Source organism: Eptatretus burgeri, chromosome 6 (assembly GCF_056783735.1).
Source record: "Eptatretus burgeri isolate ZD-2024b chromosome 6, Ebu_testis_v1, whole genome shotgun sequence".
Lineage (NCBI taxonomy): Eukaryota > Metazoa > Chordata > Myxini > Myxiniformes > Myxinidae > Eptatretus > Eptatretus burgeri.
Genome location: NC_140966.1, coordinates 69,005,674 through 69,029,488, shown reverse-complemented (window position 1 = coordinate 69,029,488; position 23,815 = coordinate 69,005,674). Strand labels below are relative to the sequence as shown.

Here is a 23,815-nt window from a genome sequence, read left to right as displayed (position 1 = left end):
CTCTGTTGGCATGAAAATGGTGTCCTCACTTTTTCGAAAGAACCTTTGAATGTTGGCAGGTCTACTGTGGGCAAACAGGTTCCATGGAAATCGTCTTTTGGTGTGACTCGGTCAGGGTTCGAATCACCGAGCTGCCACATTCAGAGTGGCCGCTCTAACAATGACGTCATCAAATCTGGAAATTCCCTGACGTCTCACTCGCCTCACCGCCCTATTGTGGCGGTGTGGTGCATTGGTTACGCTGTTTGCTTCGCTCACTCATTTACAATTTTTTTATTTATAAAGCTTGAAATGGGATATATATATATACATATACGCACATAGAACATTACAAGGTATATAAAATGTATATATTGTCCTTTAATAAATAAAAGGATGCACGTTTGATAGTTTTCGGATACGTCTCTTCCTTTTTCGCCGGAAGTCAGTTTAGTCGGATTATTTGCCAGGCGTCTCCTACGTTTCGTGTCTGTCAGACTTAAAGTAAGTGCCACTTACCGTTCGATCGGTGTATACAAGCTGTTGAAGGTTCGCAGATGTTGGCTTGGTCAATGAGGGGCTTGTAACGTTACCTTTTCTCGGTTCTCATTTAAGCGGGGCCTTTTCAAGCCTGCGGCCTACTTTCATGCTCTCGAGTTTCATTGCTCCTTGTCCAACGTCGTTCAAATGTTCAATTCGTCTTGTGCCCACGTGTAGTCTCTGTGACCCTCATTGGCTCTGAACTTGATTCGTGGCAAAGCAAACGATCGTTGATCTATTTTTTTTTTTTGAAACAATATTTCCAACCACGTGCTTTTTTTGGGCTTTTAAAAAGAAAAAAATATTTTTATTTTAACGGTGTTGTCGTGTCTCGGTGATGAAACATTTTTGAGTTTTTATAAAAGGGATTCGAAACGAGCTGTGGGAGTTTCTGTTTTTCAGGTTAAAATAATATGGAATAGGCAAAGCCGAGAAGCGAACGTAGAATTCTTCTTACATTCGCTTCTTAAATATATATCAAATTAAAGTCTTTTTGCTATGAAAAAATAAATATTACCTTAACATTACCTTCACAACAACTACACCTCCTGGAACAGGATCTTATCTAAAAAAAAAAAATATATATATATATATATATATATATATATATATATATAATTACCTTAACATTACCTTCACAACAACTACACCTGGAACAGGATCTCATCTAAAAAAAAAATATATTACCTCAACATTACCTTCACAACGACAACTACACCGCCGAGAACAGGATCTCATCTAAAAAAAATAAATATTACCTTAACATTACCTTCACAACGACTACTACACCGCTGAGAACAGGATTTCATCTAAAAAAAAAATCTATCTATAATTCCAGCAATGTGTGTGTGCATGCGCGCGCGAGTCTCTCTCTCTCTCTCTGTCTGTCTGTCTGTCTGCGACAGCCATTTCTCGACGACCGCCGGTCCGATCTGATTAAAACTTGCCAGGAATATTGCTGGGGACGCCCGGTTGTGCCTTTTCAAGGTTTGATATTAAGCGGACAAGCGGTTCCCAACTTACGGCCATTTATCTGTCAACCAATGACAAGACACGTGCTATGACGTCACGAATGATGTCACAATTAATGTTTATTTATTTATTATTTTTATTTATTTTGCACGATTGACGGTCCGATCTGACTTGAACTTGCCAGGAATATTGCTGGGGACCCGCGGATGTGCCTTTTGAAGGTTTTATATTAATCGGATGAGCAGTTCCCAAGTTACGGCCATTTATCTGTCGACCAATATCTGCGAGAGAGGGGGACGGGAGAGGGGGGATGAGAGTGGGGGCGAGAGAGGAAGGGGGAGACTAGGGGGGATAGAGGGGGGCAAGAGAGGGGGTGAGAGTGGGGGGTCGAGAGAGGGGGGAGAGAGGAAAGGCGAGACCAGCGGGGGAGAGGGAGGGGGGAGAGAGGGCTGCACATACTGGCACGCACCTACGGGCCCGTACGAGTTGCCTCAACATTACCTTCACAACGACAACTACACCGCCAAGAACAGGATCTCGTATAAAAAAATTAATATGACCTCAACATTATACCTCAACATTACCTTCACAACTACAACTACACCGCCGAGAACAGGATCTCATCTAAAAAAAAAAAAAAATATTACCTCTACATCACCTTCACAACAACAACTACACCGCCTAGAACAGGATCTCATCAAAAAAAAAATTCCTCAACATTACCTTCACACCGACAACTACACCGCCTAGAACAGGATCTCATTGCAAAAAAAATATACATTACCTTCACAACGCCAACTACACCACCAAGAACAGGATCTCATCTCAAAAAATAAATATTACCTTAACATTATCTTCACAACAACAACTACACCACCTAGAACAGGATCTCATCTAAAAAAAAATATTACCTCAACGTTACCTTCACAATGACAACTACACCGCCTAGAACAGGATCTCATCGAAAAAAAATATTACCTTAACATTACCTTCACAACAACTACACCGCCAAGAACAGGATCTCATCTAAAAAAAAAATATTACCTCAACATAGCACCGTGTCTTGTCATTGGTCGACAGATAAATGGCCGTAACTTGGGAACCCCTTGTCCGATTAATATCAAACCTTGAAAAGGCACTTCAGATACCTTGAAAAGGCACACCAGTTTATTTCACCCTCGCACACCACGATCAACTTCTCATATATATATATATATATATATATATATATATATATATATATATATATATATATATATATATATATATATATATATATATATATATATATATATATATATATATATATATATATATATATATATATACACATACATATACATATACATATACATATACATATACACACACATACACACACATACATACACACACATACATACACACACATACATACACACACATACATACACACACATACATACACACACATACATACACACATATACATACACACATATACATACACACATATACATACACACATATACATACACACATATATATACACACACACACAACAATGATATTGCCAAGACAAAGAACTTAAGTGCGCCTGCAAAGTGGAACTTGGATGCCTGCGCCAGTGCAAGTGTGTGAAGGCAGAGATGGCATGCACAACATATTGCAAGTGTCACGGAGACTGTGAGCGTCAATAACATGATGAAGCAATATTCAGCATAATTTTGTGCCTGGAGGTAGATTGCTGTTTCTATATATAACTAACAATGGACTGCTAAAAAAACCATTGCTGAATCTTGTTGCGATGCGATGACTTTGATCTATTATAACAAGATGAATGTGCACCATATTGATCGACGTTTCTCTTGAAAAACAAATCTTAGTGAAGCCCATGCCTACATGTGATAGTAAGAAAATAATTATTATTTGCAGAAAACCTGACTTCATTAAGGATACATTAGCTTTTCCAGTTATCCACTTAACAGTTGGAGAGATCCACCTCTCTAGAAATGGAGGTTAAAAACGGTTATTTTTGTCCAATTACTTTGTATTTACACATGGTAATATTTCAAAACTTAAAGACGCATTGCGTAGATGAAAGCTACATGTCATAAGAACGTTTTGCCAACTGCAGAACTAATGTGCTTCATTATAGGAAGGGAGAGTTTGCATTCCCCTTTTATTATGCAAATGAGATAGGCAACAATTTGGTTTAACGATGTAATTTGGTTTAAATATATGAGGCAATATGCGACTCAAAGCATGGAAAGAATATATCAAGTAGCGTGGATGTTATTCAGCAAAAACGACCCTTTTTACCTCCTTTTCAGAGAGGCAGATCTCCTCAACTGCTTCAGCATGGTGGCCATCTTGGATTTCTGTGCCATTTTAAAAATTGTTGCATTGTTGAAATATGCACACATCAGTAAAGAAACTAACTATTCAATATCATGGTTAAAGCGCATTAAAATATGAAATTAGTACATTTGAATATTACAAACAAGTCAGGAAGCAATTTTTTACTCAGTAGTGGCCATTTTGAATTTGGTGGCCATCTTGGAAAGAAACTGAAATGGCCCCATATCGAGAAAAGTTCAGCACATTAAAAGCTACATCTGTGCCAATTTCCGTGCTTATCACCCCAAATGCACAATTGGTCTGTTCTGTGGCACCATTCTGCAGCACTACTGTGACCTCCAAAGCCTGCGGTGAACTGGTTACAGAAATATTAACTGGTTACAGAAGAAATATTATTGTTACGATGTTCGTTTTCGAACATCGTACTTACACAAACATAGACACCTAAGCTGTATGGTGGAGCCTATTGCTCCTCGGATACAAACCTGTACAGCATGTTACTGTACTGAATACTGCCGGCAATTGTAACACACATCCAAGAGACAGAAGACACGTTAGTTTTACCTTTGTGCTGTTCATGACGGCCATCAGTGTTGTTCGCAGCAGATTACAACCTCCTCTCGCATCGATTATAGAAAGATGAATAAATAGCGTTTGGATTTTATAAATCCGTAATCATTGCATCGATGTTATAATTTACAAATGAATAAACGAGCACCTGTCAATTGTGATATATTTTCGGAACAGTGCGATTGTTTTAACAACATAAAAAGCTTCACCAAAATAAATTTGTGTTTTAATTGACGAACAACAACGATTTATTAGTGGAATTCTTCAATTCAAAGGTAATTTACTTGCTCGACGGTAAACGTGCAAACATTGGTTCAGTTTGAAAGACGATTTCCTTGAATCCCGATTTAGCACGATCCTGTTTTTTCGCGATGACATTTATGGACCCCAACGATCGCATTATAACATAGCCACACTGTCGTTGTTTATTATCATTATGAGGTATTATATTCTGCAGAGTGTACATAATTGTATGTGCTATTTTTATACGAGGCGACATTACTCGGCGATAGGAATTTTTCAGCTTCATGTTTTTTCATTTTTTTAATTTTTTTTTTCAGAGCTGGCAGACTCGTCGTATATGCGATCCGTCGTTGCTCGGAACGTCGTTAAGCGGCGCATGACTGTGTGTATATGTATATATATATATATATATATATATATATATATATATATATATATATATATATATATATATATATATATATATATATATATATATATATATATATATATATATATATACATATACATATACATATATATATATATATATATATATATATATATATATATATATACATATATATTTATATACATATATATATATACATATACATATATACATATACATATATATATATATATATATATATACATATATATATATATATATATATATATATATATATACATATACATATATATATATATATATATATATACATATACATATATATATATATATATATATATACATATATATTGTTGCGGTATTCGCGCCCGCCGGCGTGCGAACGGCCACGTAACTCGAATCGCGGCACGTCGCCCACCGGACGGATAATCCAGTCGTGACCCTCTCGGACTAACGCCGGGAACCAGTCACGGGTGGACCTTTCAGTCTCACCGCGATCGAGCCAATCAGCCCCCGCGTGGGATAGGGTTGCTCGCCAAATTCGAACTACCTAAGTACCCACGCGGAGGGTAGACCGGGCGATCGCACCTCGCCGCAGGTCGACTTCGGACACGGGCCACTTAAGCGACCCGTTCTGTACTATCAGAATAACCGAGCGGTGTTATCGTCGACCTCGACGGTTCGATTTATTATCGGGCGTATTCAGCCCACTACCAACCCTTCACGTGAAGCAAGATGGGGATTCAATGGAGGAAAAGACGAAGCGAAGCGGGAGAACAGTTCAACAATAAAGCACATTTATTCGCGACGAACGGAAAGCACACAAATACAATTCCACCAAATGCACACAAAAAGAAAACACAATTCCATTTACACAAAAAGCAAACATAAAAGTGAAAACACAGTGCAGAGCTAATACCGACTACCGAGCACACGGCAACACTTATACAATTCTACTTCACAGACGGCGCCGACAACACATACCCAAAACCAAGGAAAAGAAATCCCCCAAGAATGAGGTAGGCCTGGGGCCGAGACCGGGTCGGGCCTACCCGTCTGGTGATGAGACGCGGAGCGGCGATGGCCCCGCAACCCGCGGGCCTCGTGGACAGTGCCTGGCAGGGGGTGGGAACGGGGCCCCCTTGGTCGCACTATCTCAGCGCGGGGGGAAACAGGAGGGGGTTGCTGATGCTCGGGGTATAGAGGATCTTTATTATCCCTGGTGTGCGTCTCCACCTCGGCCAGGTCGCGCTGCCGGCCTCCCTCGGGTGCAGCTCCCTGCACGACGCGAGCACCCCCTCGTCTGGTGTCGCCGCCTTTCCACAGCTCGTCCCCTCCGTTCCGACTCCAACGCACACGACGAGCAGCTCCACCGCCCGCGAAGTCTTGACCCTCTGCTTCCGACTCTCCTACTCTCCGCCTCTGGACTCTCCGACTCTCCTCTTCTTGACTCTCCGACCCGTTCTTGTTTGCGACTCCGACTCTCCTCTTCTGACTCTGACTGACGAACACCGTCCTTTTATCCCCCCGTAACTTCGCCTTTGACCCCCTCCCTTTGACCTTTCACCTCGCTCCCCATTGGCCCGAGAAAAAGTGGGCGTGAAGGCTTTTTGATCCACAAATTTGCATATATCGATCGTTCTGGAGGCGGGGCCAAATCGCCCCTCGCTCACCGATTGGACGGCAAAAAGTGGGCGTGTGTCGTTTTTGATCAGTTTTTGAAGCAGAAAATCCGTGATTTTGTACACGCTGTTCAACGTGCGCCCTACACGAGTCCAGCATCGGTGCCCATGAGTGGCGCGAGATGACGGTGATGCGATGGTGGCGAGTTGTGACGGTAAAGGTCATGGCGGTTGTGGTGAAGCGGCGTTGTGGTTGGTGGTTGTTGTTGTGGTTGTGATGGTAATCATGGCGGATGGTCCAAAATAAAGATAGTAAAAGAAAAACGGCTATCCTGAAGAGTCGCAGCTCGCATAAATGACATGTATTCCCACTAGACAACGGGTTTGGGCCTAACTACACATGCACTTACCGAGATACCTCACCTAAGGGACCTGAATGGTGGTTTGCGAATCTGGTAACCACAACACTACCCCCTTCCCTTTTTACAGACTCGTCCCGAGTCGTCAAATTTTCGTGTGCCATCATGTGTAGTTTTCCCCTAGTACATTTTACCTACGGATCCCTGAGTGCGACATTCATGGTATTCGTGTCCCCAAAATAAATAACCTAAGGGCTGCGTAACTATCTAAACAAACTCACTCACACGGACGACTTAAATAAAATTGCCGGCGCTAAGACAAACATGCCGGGGGCGCACTCATATGTACAGTACATCTTACCTTAACTTACAAATTTTACACTAAACCATGGCCCAGGATCATTGAGCTCTGCAAAAAGAAAGCAGTTAGCAGGGAGCCAGGCTGCTGGCATGCAGTCTCTGGCTCAAAACAATGCAGGTGACAGGGAACGTGGCTGGCTGCTCACACGCAGTCCAAGGCCTTCCCTTTTGAACTGAACGCAGTGAACCACAACGGTGCATGGGCTGCACAAACGCAGTCTCCGTGCCAGCTCAAGTGGCACACGCAATGAGCACAACGAATGGATGCATGAACGGTTTGAACTGAATGCAGTGAACCACAACGGTGCATGGGCTGCACAACGCAGTCTCCGTGCCAGCTCAAGTGGCACACGCAATGAGCACAACGAATGGATGGATGAATGGATGGACCGAATGCAGTGAACCACAACGGTGCATGGGCTGCACAAACGCAGTCTCCGTGCCAGCTCAAGTGGCACACGCAATGAGCACAACGAATGAATGGATGAATGGATGGACGCAAAACACGGTGCACGGGCTGCCACTGCAGGCCCGTGTTGTAGCTGCCAACAGGGCAGTTCTCGCAGCTTGCAAACTGTTGCCTTGATCCTGGCGCACATGGAAATGAACAGGGGGGGCAAAGCAAAATTGAACGGGGCTGGTGAACATGGGCAGTGGGCATGGCATGGCAAAGGTGCAGGCAACACAGCCCGCAGAAGAAGGCCGCTGCAGGCAAACACAGCCGGCAGATGAACTGGCCGGCACAGGCCTTGAAGAAAAACAGCCAGCAGATGAACTCGCCGGCACAGGCCTTGCAGCACACAGCTGCCGATGAACTTGGCCGGCCTCCGCCTTGAAGCAAAACACGGCCAGCCGATGAAGTTGGCCAGCCTTTGCCGTTCAATGGAGGTTGGTGGAGGGAGTGCGGTGGTGCTGGCCACTTGGAAGGCGGGCTCGGACCTACCTACCTGTCTCCCTCCCAACCTATCGCCTTTGCCTGTCACTGTACATACCCACTCCCTTAATTTGTCAAACCCCAATTTAGCCCCAACTTATTTTTTTTTTATTTTTTTTATTTTTACTCCCCCACTATAAATCGTCCCCTAACCCCCTTTATCGTCCTTGTTCGGCTAACCTATTCTGTCACCTAGCCTACTCCCAACCCCTACGTTCCCTTCCCGGAGGGGAACAAGGGAGAGCTAGCGTCCTGTGTCGAGGCCCAACGAAGCCTCAGAATGGCCTCCCCAGAGTTCGGCGATCTTAACACCAAGTGGGTCCAGTGGCCCACAACGACAGCGAGGGGATGGATGGTGCGGAGGGGTACATCTCCTAATCTACCCTATCCATTTAACAGTTAAACTACCCCGGGGCTTTCAACAAGCGCCTCTCGCTTAAACTATTGGTTCTAACAACCCAGATTCCCGTCGCCTATGTTGGTGTCCTCACAATTTCGGGCCTCGCCCCCCAATTTTCTCTCCGTGCCCTCACACGGTCTCCTGGCTGGGACACGTGGCTCCCTTTGGCAGGCACGACCCTCTGCCGAATCTCCCGCTATGGCACCCCCGGGCACTACACTGCCTCCGAGCCTACCAGCTCCCTAACACCAGGGAGTGCCCCCCATGGCACCTCCCCTGAAACGCACACGTGGCAGGCCGGCCTCCCGGGCCCCTTTCCGAGGGTCACCCGTGCCCACAACACTGCCCACGCGGCTAATGGCGCCCCGGGCCCCCGCACCAAGCAGGCGCACCCGTGCCCACTACTCTATCCCGGCCCCCCATGGGCCCATGGCCTACCACGGCCGACTAGCCTGGTGCCCGGGGTACCCACTCAGCGATACTCACCTTTCGCAGCCACGCTCCCAAGCCCGTCAACAGGGCTCCTGCACCCCTCCAAATGGGTCTCGAGCCTACTTTCCCACCAACAACAAAACGACCTCCATTTTTCAATTTGACTAACCCAGCTAACTCACTTTACTCTGACCCCGGGGTCCCTTGGGCGGGAGTCACTCCTCCCCCAATCACTCATCGCACCATGCATTCCCCATTCGCTCCACTCACACAGACCCGCTGGCCTCACTCACTTAACAAGTACTCACCTCACAACTCACCAACTCTTCAACACACACACCGCTGAACTCTGCCATCCTTCTATCTACCTCCCCTAACTAAGTCGTGCTCCCACGTCATCCCTTAAACTACAGCACGTTCCATTTAACCTACGTAGCTAAACTACGTCCCCGCTACACATCCTCAGTCTGTCACTGTCTCCAAATCTCTTTAATCAATTTCCCCACCTAAATCTGGCTACAATCCCTCTAACTAATCCATTCCACGGACTCCATGAGGACTTACCCCTGCCCCATGAAGTCGGTCTAACTAAGCTAACCCTTCCCCGTAACTAGTTTCCATCCTGTGCCCCGGGTAAGGGGGTCTTTCACCCCTTGCCCAGGAATCCTGTACACCCGAAAGTGAGGCTTGTTTTTCCTTTTTTTTTTTTTTTTCATGCCCAGCACCTGCGCGGCAACTCGGAGCTCGCGCACTTTGCACCTGCCCGTGACGTCATGCAGCTGCACGTGTTCCTCGTCCCTCCTTGGACGGGACCATCCTGCAGAGATACCCCTCCTGCCGGATTCCAACCCCACGTGCAGCCATGACGTCACCGTGCGCATAAAAAAAACAAGCCCCACGTCTCGAGGGGTTCCCCACGCGAACACATGTGCTTTGCCCGTTGGAGCTTAACACACACGATCGCGTGGAGAACCCGTCCGGTCCAAATCCATTTACCTGCCTAAACTTTGTCCGTCCGCGGGATCGGCAAATCCACCGCGTGCGTTTCCGGACCGGGACTTCACTCTCGCAAGCGAGCACGTGGTGGTCTCGTGCGTTGCACAGCACGAACCGCGTGCTCACTGCTGGGTGAACCCGGCACGGTCCGCGAAACAACTACAGCCGCTACCCGGCTTTCTTTCCTCTGTCGCCGTCTCCGTCGCCATTCCACACACGCATACCTGCGTGTCACGACGCACACAGTCCACACCATCACATTCACACGGGGAGACGCGGCTGCGTGCTCCCGCATGCCAACCGACATCTCCCTCTCATACCGCTCTCTCACACACACGGTCTCCCTTGCACACAACGACCTTGCACACGGCCGTTCACTCACGCGTGCCTCACTACTCACACAAACCATACTATTTACACACGCGGGGGCACTCACCCGCGGTGCCTCATCCACACTGGCCGTTTCACTCACACACACGGCCTCTTCCACACACGGTGCCTCATCCACACACCGTCCCTCACTCACACACGCGGGGGCACTCACCCGCGGTGCCTCATCCACACTGGCCGTTTCACTCACACACACGGCCTCTTCCACACACGGTGCCTCATCCACACACCGTCCCTCACTCACACACGCGGGGGCACTCACCCGCGGTGCCTCATCCACACTGGCCGTTTCACTCACACACACGGCCTCTTCCACACACGGTGCCTCATCCACACACCGTCCCTCACTCACACACGCGGGGGCACTCACCCGCGGTGCCTCACTCACACTCCGTGCCTCATCCACACACGGCGTGCTGGGAAGCACACACTCCGGCACCATCGCCACCACACCACTCACACACGGGGTCGCTTCCACACACGGTGCCGCACTCACACCTTGCACCACACACACAGGGACAACCACACTGGGGATTCGTGTCCCCACAAGGGTCTCCGGGGCCTCTACACCCCCCAAGCTCTCCGTGCACCCGTCCACAGCACTCGTCCCCTCAACCTCGCAAAACACGACCGAACTCACCTGGTCGTGACTCACCTCAAGGGGGCAGACTCCCTCCCCTCGTTCCTGGAGGAGGCCATCCAGCTGCTCGCACCGGGTCCCTACACGCTCCGCGAGCTCACCCCCATTATCCTCCACTACCTCCGTGTGTGTGTGCGCGTCACTTACCCCGTCTTCCTCGTGTAGTCTTTCCTCTATTTTTTCTATCTCCCGTGTCTCTGCCAACTCTTCCCCCTTTACCTCCCTTGTCTCAACTATTATTTCCTTTGTCACGGCCTTCATGCCCGCCTGCAGGCATCGGCCAATGTTCTGCGTCTCACCCCGGAACTTTTTCATTTCTTCCTTCATGTTTGCTTCCATTCCGTTTATTTGCTTATTCATTTCGTTTTTCATTTCATTTGTATTTGTATCCATCTTCTCGTTCATGTGTTGTGTATTCGCATCCATCGTCGTTTTCACTTCATTCATTTGCTTGTTCATGTCTTTCATTTCGTTTGTATTTGCATCCATTTTTTCGATCATTTTCGCATTCATCTTTTCGTTCATTGCCGCCAGCATGGCGCATAGCTGGGCCATGTTGGATGCACTCAGCTGAGCCGTTTCGGCAAGGGTTGGGGAAGGGTTTTGGTGGAGAGGGGGGGAGGTGTCATACACCGCGGCCGCTGCCGCACCCACCTCGGGCCCTGGGTTCAGTTGGGCGAGTCCGTGTTCCTGCACAATCAACATTTCCTGCTCGGGGATTCCATCCTGGACCATGGATTCTACATTACTATTACACATATACATTTCTAATACCCCCGGCTCCCGCTCGCCTTGAGACGCCATCTTGCTTCTCGTGAAGGGTTAATTTGCTCGCTCGTAATTTGGAGGGAATCGGGGGTCGCTTCTCTCACCCCTGGACCGATTCCCGTAAATTTAGCCGGAGACAGGAGAGCCCGTTTTCCTGTTCTCCGATACCAGTGCCGCGAGGAGGGCGATGAATTTGTATCCCACTCCTGACACCAGTGTTGCGGTATTCGCGCCCGCCGGCGTGCGAACGGCCACGTAACTCGAATCGCGGCACGTCGCCCACCGGACGGACAATCCAGTCGTGACCCTCTCGGACTAACGCCGGGAACCAGTCACGGGTGGACCTTTCGGTCTCACCGCGATCGAGCCAATCAGCCCCCGCGTGGGATAGGGTTGCTCGCCAAATTCGAACTACCTAAGTACCCACGCGGAGGGTAGACCGGGCGATCGCACCTCGCCGCAGGTCGACTTCGGACACGGGCCACTTAAGCGACCCGTTCCGTACTATCAGAATAACCGAGCGGTGTTATCGTCGACCTCGACGGTTCGATTTATTATCGGGCGTATTCAGCCCACTACCAACCCTTCACGTGAAGCAAGATGGGGATTCAATGGAGGAAAAGACGAAGCGAAGCGGGAGAACAGTTCAACAATAAAGCACATTTATTCGCGACGAACGGAAAGCACACAAATACAATTCCACCAAATGCACACAAAAAAGAAAACACAATTCCATTTACACAAAAAGCAAACATAAAAGTGAAAACACAGTGCAGAGCTAATACCGACTACCGAGCACACGGCAACACTTATACAATTCTACTTCACAGACGGCGCCGACAACACATACCCAAAACCAAGGAAAAGAAATCCCCCAAGAATGAGGTAGGCCTGGGGCCGAGACCGGGTCGGGCCTACCCGTCTGGTGATGAGACGCGGAGCGGCGATGGCCCCGCAACCCGCGGGCCTCGTGGACAGTGCCTGGCAGGGGGTGGGAACGGGGCCCCCTTGGTCGCACTATCTCAGCGCGGGGGGAAACAGGAGGGGGGTTGCTGATGCTCGGGGTATAGAGGATCTTTATTATCCCTGGTGTGCGTCTCCACCTCGGCCAGGTCGCGCTGCCGGCCTCCCTCGGGTGCAGCTCCCTGCACGACGCGAGCACCCCCTCGTCTGGTGTCGCCGCCTTTCCACAGCTCGTCCCCTCCGTTCCGACTCCAACGCACACGACGAGCAGCTCCACCGCCCGCGAAGTCTTGACCCTCTGCTTCCGACTCTCCTACTCTCCGCCTCTGGACTCTCCGACTCTCCTCTTCTTGACTCTCCGACCCGTTCTTGTTTGCGACTCCGACTCTCCTCTTCTGACTCTGACTGACGAACACCGTCCTTTTATCCCCCCGTAACTTCGCCTTTGACCCCTCCCTTTGACCTTTCACCTCGCTCCCCATTGGCCCGAGAAAAAGTGGGCGTGAAGGCTTTTGATCCACAAATTTGCATATATCGATCGTTCTGGAGGCGGGGCCAAATCGCCCCTCGCTCACCGATTGGACGGCAAAAAGTGGGCGTGTGTCGTTTTTGATCAGTTTTTGAAGCAGAAAATCCGTGATTTTGTACACGCTGTTCAACGTGCGCCCTACACGAGTCCAGCATCGGTGCCCATGAGTGGCGCGAGATGACGGTGATGCGATGGTGGCGAGTTGTGACGGTAAAGGTCATGGCGGTTGTGGTGAAGCGGCGTTGTGGTTGGTGGTTGTTGTTGTGGTTGTGATGGTAATCATGGCGGATGGTCCAAAATAAAGATAGTAAAAGAAAAACGGCTATCCTGAAGAGTCGCAGCTCGCATAAATGACATGTATTCCCACTAGACAACGGGTTTGGGCCTAACTACACATGCACTTACCGAGATACCTCACCTAAGGGACCTGAATGGTGGTTTGCGAATCTGGTAACCACAACAATATATACATATATATATATATATATATATATATATATATATATATATATATATATATATATACATATATATATACATATATATATATATTTATACATATATATATACATATATATATATATATATATATATATATATATATATATATACATATATATATATATATATATACATATATATATATATATATATATATATATACATATTTATATACATATATATATATATATATATATACATATATATATATATATATATATATATATATATATATATATATATATATATATATATATATATATATATATATATATATACATATATATATATATATATATATATATATATATATATATATATATATATATATACATATATATATACATATATATATACATATATATATATATATATATATATATATACATACATACATACATACATATATATATACATATATATACATATATATATATACATATATATATACATATATATATATATACATATATATATACATATATATATATATATATATATATATATATATATATGTATATATATATGTATATATATATATGTATATATATATGTATATATATATATATACATTGGGAGCGTGGAGAGGGTTTTGATAAGCATATAGGACAAAGAACACAGAAGTTTATTGCGTGTCCACTAAATGGACAGCAAATAACAATTAATATCATAGGTAACAGTGTTATCAGAAAGGTCACCTTGGACTTGGAGAGAATTAAACAAACGTCCAGAAGTGCGCAAAGGAATAAAGGATAAGACATTAGGTTATAGGTTTTAACAATTTAATAAATTATTACGAAGAGGTGGAAAGTACATAACTTCAACCTAGTCAGACAGACAGCAAAGGTCTCTTTTCTAAAAGAGGAATATTCCCAAAGACAAGAGTCTGAAGGGATGTGGCATGAGATGTGCATGCAAACAGGCCCATTGGAAGTGCACCGCACTGTGTAGTTGTCACTGTGAGAAGTAAAATATGCAAGAGACACACCATGCATGTGCCAGAGGTGTATGACATCAGCAAATCATCTTCACTGACATATGCCCTCATGTATGCTACTCAATGTATGTTTAGACACCAAGATTGAGAGCCTAAGTGGCTTGGAAACTGAGATATTTGTACTTACAGGTTTATACATGGTGGCCATCTTGGAAATCCAATGTGGCCACTCCACTGTATATTCTGAAAGGTATAATTGAATTCCTTGTCCCAGAAAATGTATGTTTAGACACCAAGATTGAGAGCCGAAGTGGCTTGGAAGATGAGATATTGGTACTTATAGGTTTTTACATGGTGGCCATGCTGTGTACTGAGGAAGTGGTTCCTTTTAAAAATTGAAAGCTTTGGCAATGGGTAGCACGTGAAAAAAATTTGGTGCTTTTGGCCGGAATGTCTACATTATTTTGCTGAGCTGCCTGACTATTTGTAGTACCTGCCGATTTGGACCATTGACGGTATCATTGATCCTAGACCTGCTCTGTGTTCCAGAATGCGTTACGTAGCCGCTTACTTACTTGCTACCCTTGGGGGAAACAGCAGCCCAACTGCCGCGGACATCAGGAAAATCCTCGATTCCGTTGGCATCGAGACTGAGGATGACAAGCTTACTAAGGTGAGAGGCTGAACTTTGTGGTGGTTGCGAAGAAGTGTTTTATTGTACTTTTGTGCTAACCTCTCACTCAATTTATTTCCAGGTCATCAATGAACTCAAAGGCAAAAATGTGAATGATGTGATTTCTGCTGGTAAGAGTTTTCCTCTGCTGGTGATTTTTACAGAAAATTGTATGAGCCGTTAAATATGAAATCGAGTAAAAAAACATTTTCAGCACCCAGGCAAGCATTGCCACCTTCATGTGTAATTTAAATTATTTTATATTTTCATTTGCGAGATGAGAGTGACTGCAGTGAGCTTGTTAACGAATGTCTTGTTTTATTTATCCTTCTGCATTTGTTTGTTTTGCATCTAAGCACATTTGGGATGATTGCATTCGATCTGATTAAAAATAAAAATGTTTAGTATTGAATCAAAACAAATGTTTTACTTTATATTTTTGGGATAGGGTGGGGTGTCTACCTTGTTGGTTTTTGGAATGCGATAATGGGGAAATGTGCTTTGCTCCCCCCCCCTCGCTCTCTCATTGTGTGCAGGATTTGGCAAGCTGTCCTCGATGCCTGCAGGTGGTGCTGTTGCAGCTTCTGCCAGTGCTGGGCAAGCAGTAGCAGTTGTTGAAAAGGCTCCAGCAGGTTTGTGCACTCATTGGAACTACAACTGTTGGGTGAATGGTATCACGAGAAAGGCCCATAATTAGCTCGCCTGTTCGAAGAACAGAGAGCTATAGCGATACCCCCAGCATGAGCATGAAAATTTTAAAGTTTTTGGTGCAAGTTATTTTTTCCTTTCTAATTTTTTATCAACCACACTTTTTTATATGCCCGATATATATATCGGGGCGTATTATGTGTCGTCCGTCTGTCTGTCTGCGTCTGTCCGTCCGTCCGTCCATTCCTGTCCTCACTCTAACTCCCAAAGTTTTCAACTTTCACGTTTCATATTTGGTACATAGGTACAGACTGTGGAGACGGTGTGTCTCAACATATTTTCGTCATCTAAAGTGGTTGCCATGGCAACCAGGATGCTGTTTTCCATGTCGTAGCACAATTCTGTATATACCTTCTTGTTCGGGCAGAGATTGCGCTCACTTGCGCTCTTGTTACTGATTGCAATATACAAATACATATATTGCTTTAAAATTATTTGGAGCAGACTTCACTGCAATGCTTTATAAAAAATATTATTAGACTAGTCTTTTAAAAATGATAAATGTATAAACAGGTGAGCATTGGGTGGCTTTGACACCAACTCTGGTTATGTTCTCTGTTTTGCCAATTACAAACGTATTTATAAGTCTTAGTTTAGCTGAAGGCACATATCTATCTGTTTGTTTATTTATTTATCAAGTTTGTCAAACAGGGTTTATATTTTTGGCTTGGTGGAGTCATGGAGGAACTTGTAGTACAGATTAGGATGGATCTGTCACGGGGTGTTGTTGTTGTAAATGACCGATTCCTGCAAGTCCTGATGTTCCTTGTACAATTTTGTTTTGATAAAAGTGCAGGTAATTCCAATTTGAGCTTGTTAAAAAGCAGAGCAGCAAACCTGTGTCGATCCAATTTGAATTTATATCGCCTCTATGCAAGGCGTAAAATGACATCTCAAGCACAAACGACAGAGAAAAAAGGAATTATTTATTTGTCAGAAAATTTGATTTGCTTTCCGGTAAGGTGCCTTGTGCTGGCAAGAATCGTAGTTTTTCACGTCTCGAGGTTTTATTTTATTTCAATTTCCTACCTCCACCCCTCCCTATATCTACCAATTCTCAGAAGTATATCTATTCTTAAAAGGATGTTTGTGTATCTCTGTCTGTGTGTTTCAGGCTACGCTTTATTCTAAAGGGTTTCTGCTGTCATAATAAATGTGGTGTCGTTGGAAAGCTAATAATCGACTTGCTTTGAACAAAAAATTGTTCTTTAATCATAAAAATTCCTGTTTTGAAAGCTCGTCTTTCTGGGATGGAAGAATAAGGAGCTGGAGCTTTCATGTCGAGTGGTTCCAACGATATGACAGCAGGAACCCTTTAAAATAAAGTGACGGACACGGAAGAAGCACACAAAAGGATACATTTAATATCTCTCAAAGCAACACAAAAATTTATAATGGTGCACCAAAGAAGCTCACAAAAACAGACGATATTGACAGCAACAACTGTTATTAAAAGCTCCCTTTGCGCATGTTTTAACTGATTTTACATCCTCGTGGAGACTCGGATAGATACGCAATATTTGTCAGGTGCAACTTTTGTAAGGTGAAATGTTTGCAGTTAAAACATGCAAAGGTCACTGCGTGTATGAAAAAATGTACTTCATATGTCGTAAGTTTGTGGGAGTGATGGGATATATATATATATATATATATATATATATATATATATATATATATATATATATATATATATATATATATATATATATATATATCTTATTTACATTATTAGCATCTCCTGCATTGAAGCAGAAACACATGGTCTATTTCTCTCTGTGGCAGGTTGGTGTTCTGTTTTTTCATCCCTCTCATCTTTCCCCAATCCATCTAAGCCCCTTCCATTTTCATTGTCCTCCTCAGACTGGTTAAAGTCCCAGAATCCGTGCTTCCTCTACACCTCCACTCTTTTGTCACTTTTTTTCTCCTGTCTGTGAAACCACCTTCAGAAGGTGGTTCAATTCCACTCGCCAACAAGGCTTCAAGCAGATGCTGTAACCATCCTCTCATGTTATCCCATATCCCCACCCACAATGTTTTTTTTATTTTGCTTCATCAACTACATGAAACTCGATCCTCTTTCTTGTTGGTTACTGTTTTTCCCTCTTTCTCTTGTTCTTCTTTTCACATTCTTTTATTTGTCTACTTATTGAATCCATCTTTTCCCTTCCTGTTATCACCTTCCACTTTGCTTTGTCACCTTGCTCTTCAATGAACATAGATTTTGTGTACAGGAAAAAAAAGTTTTCCTCACAATGTGCCTTTATTCATTTATTTATAGTTTTCTGCCAGAACGAGATCATTATTTTTATTTCTCTACTTTGGGCTTGACCTGTATTTTCTGGATGAAGAGTTAACAGCTGGGACCAAAAAATATTTATTTCATGTCCTTTATGTGTTGGAAAATTGTATTTACTTTTTGTTTTGTTTTAAATTTTAATTGACCCATTTTAGGACTTTGCAAAATGCATTGCTATTTCTTGAAAGTGCTGTCAGAGGCAGTATAATGTACAAAGGTGCAGTTGCACTTTTTGGATTTTAAACTATAGTTTTTATTTGAAACATCCTTTTTTGTCGTTTTCCTGACAAAATGTCTCTAACCTTTCATTTATACATTTACCATGTATTTTTTAACTCATTTTCTTTATTAGTTGTGTTGGAATACCTATGTGTTCATGGTTTCCCCTCCCCTCTCTCCTACCTTCCTTTAACAGAGGAAAAGAAGGAAGAAAAGGAAGAGTCTGAAGAATCTGATGATGATATGGGCTTTGGCCTGTTTGATTGATTCATCAATGGACTTTTTGGTTTTCTTGTCACCTGAAAGCCAATAAAATGAAATGCTTTACACATTGTTCATTTCTTACATTCTGCTGGTGATTCTTCTGAAACCTTGAAGTTGAGAATCAAATTGTTCCCACGGTGGCCATTTTTTTTTTCTTCTTGTGGATTTGAATGAATGTTTTGGTTAAGATGCTTGCAAAGAGATATGGTGATGGAAAATTGAAGAAAAATAAAACAGAATTTGGGATTCGCAGTTATATGTGCACTCTTGCAATTTGTTAATTGTGTTGCGAGCAACTCACAAGGCTTCTGAAGCAGCAACACTATAGTTGAAAGGAAGCAGGAGACTGCTTCATATGTAGTATTTTTAAACTCTCAAGTACAAACCCATAAAACTCTTTTTTTTGTGCGTGTATGAATAGATAGTCGTGTCATTGTTGCATAGGAAGAGTCTAGGATATGGTGACAAATGTTCAAATCCTCACTGTCGCTTATAACCTACATAGTGCAATGGTTGCTGGATTCGGCCAAGTGCCTGGTTCCAATCCTGACAACCCATTGTAATGATGAACCAGTGGTTGGTTACGTGGTCAATTTTACCACCCACATGATCCCTTTTCAAGACTGACTGCTTCAAAGAGACCATGCTGAGTGAAAGCCAAACAGATCTTTACTTTGGCTTCTGCCCCACAGAAAATTAACGAGATTTTGCCAATATGATAGGTTCCTCGTTTGTTAATACTTGGGCTGAGCAAAGCCTGAAGAATCCTACCGCATATTTTATGTAACCTAGCAAGGTTTGGCACCAACACATGACTTTCAAAATGACAATCTGCCCCAGAAGGCTCAGCGCGCATGTGCAGAAACCCCTCTCAACAAAGTCAGTCATGGTGGTCAAATGTATATATTATGTGCCAGTTAAGGATTGTAACATGAAATGCCTCACAAAACTTTTTAAAGAAGTTGAAAATACTTGGAAATGTACCTGTGAGAATTGTGCGTGCCACTGTGCAGCAAAAGATTTGGAGAACATTCTGATCAACTCATACAAAAAGTTATATCTTGGAGGATGTACTGCGAGAACTCCCGACGGTGTGGGCCAGTGGAGGGCCTGTGGGTAGGTGTGTTCTACCCAACTTCTCCGATCATCCCTGTCAGTGAGTAGGCTTTGAATCTTGTGGAATTACCCCGTGTGAAAATTGCAAGCTTAATGGTTTATTAAACGGAGTCTGCAATTGAAAAAAAAGAAGCTGTCATTACCAGCATTGTGGTGAACTTCTGGTACAGCAGTTAATGTAAAATTGTTCACTTTTTGATTGAAGCATGAAACTTTGGTGTACAGTACATGCTGAAATGTTTGAGATTGGTACGCATCACATAAAATGTCTTGCTTATAGTAAGCAGCCATATGAGGCAGAGCAACCATGCTTTTCATAGTAACGGCCATTTTAGCCCCAATTAGAAATGGTAAGGAGTACACATCCAAACAAACAACTGGGGACTTTACAATGGCATGGTTGTGGTATTTCATGACAACACTGATGTTTCCTCGCAATGGAGAAGTTGCTTTGCTGAGCAACTAAGCTTTTGAACTCTTACACTGGTTATAGACTGATAACCACCCAACTACCACATATTATTTAGAAGTCCAGTTATATGGTGCTGTGTGCACACGCACTCAAATGTATTGTAGAAGTTAATAGCAAAGGAATATGGTGGTAGCATCTGTCAGTGCAAAAAGGGTTGGCCAAGAACAGTTCAACCTTTTTGTAACAGGCTGGAAACCTGCACAACTGCATTTTGTGGTACAGTCCATAAAACGAGTTCCTCTTGTTTGGCACACCAACTGATGAGTCACATATAATGGTGCAGACGGTTGACATGGATGTGGTGGTCCTTCTCGTAGCGAATGTATAGACTTCAAGTTGATGAACTCTGGGTGTCTTCAGCACGGGGGAGCATTTGCGGTACATACCAACACATGGAATTGCAGACTCCCTTGGACAAGAGAAGTGTGATGCAGTGCTGTTTTCCCATGCAGTGATGGGATGCGATATGCAGCCTGAAACTTTGCATGAACACTAAGAAAACTCCATCTCTCTATCGAGTGCTGCCTGTGGCTGCTGGTTACATCATTGGTTGGGACGCGGCTATGCCGCTGATGTAGTGTCCCTCTTACCAGTGCACTGGTACTCATTTTGCCGACCTCAGAAGGATGACAGGCTGAGTCAACCTCCTGGTGTATTAATTCAGCGGCCCAACGGGGCTTGAACTCAGGACCCAAGAATCCCAAGCCGCCACCCTAACCACTAAACCAACATTAGGCTTGGAAAACTCCATGGAAATGCAAGATTGAAAATTGCATGTTTGGTTTAATTAAAATACACCTTTTGAAGATAATTAACGGCACTATTTAATTATATACTTCATCAGGTGATCCGCGGCCACCTCGCTCTCGGGTCTTTAGGTGCTTCCTGGGTAACCTCGCTGGGGATTGAAGCCGCCATGTTTTTTGGCCTGCCTCAACCTTGCCTTGACTTGGAACAGGTCGCAATAATTTCTTAATGATAAAGTTTTTTTATTTTCACTTTCCTCACTCATTATCGAATGCCTGTTCATCGTTGCCACAAATCACTGGGTACATTGCGATGCTTACAAATGCCTGGAGATGTCAACGTTCATTGCTTTATTTAATTTCTGCACATGCATTCACCACGAATATCTCTTAAACTAACGAGAATTACAAAATTTAAGCTCCTGAATCGAACTTGCAAGCAGTTCCGCCTATGAGAAAAGTGTTCATTTGTCCAATTTGGACATATTTGACATTTTGTGCGTCGCCGGGACGTGTATGTTTAATGAGTGTTCAGTGATGGCTAATTGCATGCCAAGGGAGCCGTTTCTATCAACTCTTTTGTCGCAGTGCTTTAGCCAGCGCTCCACAATATTTGCAGTGACTGAATACTGTATATCAGTTGACTTGAACAAAGTTCAGGGAGACTTGCCTGTGTCGGACACGTGTTGTTCTGCGGTGTAACAAGGGGTGGTTGCCTCACTGAAAATGTGAAATTTTATTTTCCTGACGTTTCCCGTTTTTGTTCTTCCATTAAACAACCCATCACTTCGGCACAGATAAATACAAATAAAAATTAAATGTTTCGCTTTTAAAAGTTTCTTTAAACGTTTCTTGCATTGCATGGTAAAGCCACTTGGTATGTTCTTCAACTTTCATTTGCAATACTATGGTTCTACACTGGAGGTAGGAAGGCAAAATAAATGAGATCACATTGAGAACAAAATATTTTCAGTTCTGAAGAAAGGAATCACCATGTCACGGCAGGAAGGCCGAGAGGTACGCATGCTCACTCTGTCAAGCTTGGATTCAAATCCCAACCTAGCTCTAAACTGTCCTCCCGGTGTTTCACAGGCCAGGTGATTCATCACTGTGCGTGTCATCTCTCGGATGGACGATAAACTGGGCGTCCTCTCTCTCTCTCTTTCTCTTTCTCTTTCTCTCTCTTTCTCTCTTTCTCTCTTTCTCTCTCTCTCTCTTTTTCTCTCTTTCTCTCTCTCTTTCTCTCTCTCTTTCTCTCTCTCTCTCTCTTTCTCTCTCTCTTTTTCTCTCTCTCTTTTTCTCTCTCTTTTTCTCTCTCTGTTTTTCTCTCTCTCTTTTCTCTCTCTCTTTTCTCTCTCTCTCTCTTTTCTCTCTCTCTCTTTTTCTCTCTCTCTCTTTCCTCTCTCTCTCCTTTCTCTCTCTCTCCTTTTTCTCTCTCTCCTTTCTCTCTCTCTCTCCTTTTTCTCTCTCTCTCCTTTTTCTCTCTCTCCTTTTTCTCTCTCTCTCTCCTTTTTCTCTCTCTCTCTCCTTTTTCTCTCTCTCTCTCTCTCTCTCCTTTTTCTCTCTTTCTCTCTCTCTCTCTCCTTTTTCTCTTTCTCTCTCTCTCTCTCTTTCTGCTTTTTCTCTCTCTCTCTCCTTTTTCTCTCTCTCTCTCCTTTTTCTCTCTCTCTCTCCTTTTTCTCTCTCTCTCTCTCTCCTTTTTCTCTCTCTCTCCTTTTTCTCTCTCTCCCTTTTCTCTCTCGTCCCCATCTTTTAACCCTGTTGAGGGGATTATGGCATGTACGAATGAGATTCGGAGCCAATCAATGTGATGCAAAGGTCACTGCGTGTACGAACTGTTGATTTTGGATGCACCTGCCCCAGGCCATTTTGAATGCACCACACCCAGCCTGGTGTGTGTGTGTGTATGCGGGTTGATCCCCCCCCCAAAAACAGTATTTGCCCTCTTCTCCAAAAGTACACACACACACTTTCGATGAAACTTGACCACATCCTTCTTCACCCATAATGTACCAAAGTTTATTGACTGCATAAAAATCTGTGCTCATTAAAGGGCTCTACAGTGGTGGGGGAGTGGGGGTGGGGAAGGGTGTTTGACCCCCCTCCCCCCACCAAAAAAAAAAAAATCGGTATTTGCTCTCTTCTCCGAAACTACATTTCGATGAAACGATTACAACCTTCATCTCCCATGATATACCAAAGTTTGTTAATGGCTTTAAAAAAAAATCATGGTCGATGGGGGTCTGTGGGAGGTTTGAGTGACTGTTGCTCCTGATCCAGGTGAGTTGCAGGACACATGGTCCTATTTTTAACGATTGTTATTCTTCGACCCTTTTTTTTCTCTTATTTTTTTCAACATTTTCTTTCTCAGCATCTTGTCAAAAGGATAAACTCTTCAGGGTAGGAGTGACCCCCACCCCCATGGATAACATTTTAATGATAATTGTGACATCAT

At 43.9% G+C, this 23,815-nt stretch overlaps 1 protein-coding gene across 1 annotated transcript; it reads left to right on the top strand.

The window, feature by feature from the left end:
* The first annotated feature begins 367 nt into the window (after window positions 1-367).
* RPLP2 (ribosomal protein lateral stalk subunit P2) lies at window positions 368-19,278 on the top strand. Its single transcript, XM_085885539.1, has 5 exons — window positions 368-483; window positions 15,416-15,539; window positions 15,622-15,670; window positions 16,076-16,171; window positions 18,959-19,278. Exons 2-5 carry the CDS (start codon window positions 15,417-15,419, stop codon window positions 19,027-19,029), a joined length of 339 nt encoding a protein of 112 aa, XP_085741665.1. The 5' UTR covers window positions 368-483; window position 15,416; the 3' UTR covers window positions 19,030-19,278.
* The last annotated feature ends 4,537 nt before the right edge of the window (window positions 19,279-23,815 follow it).

Bases quoted from the DNA above. Each gene is read 5' to 3' on its own strand.
- RPLP2 (XM_085885539.1), top strand. From the start codon at position 15,417: ATGCGTTACGTAGCCGCTTACTTACTTGCTACCCTTGGGGGAAACAGC. The intron at 15,540-15,621 runs GTGAGAGGCTGA...ATTTATTTCCAG, and splicing joins AGGATGACAAGCTTACTAAG to GTCATCAATGAACTCAAAGG. The intron at 16,172-18,958 runs GTTTGTGCACTC...TTCCTTTAACAG, and splicing joins TGTTGAAAAGGCTCCAGCAG to AGGAAAAGAAGGAAGAAAAG.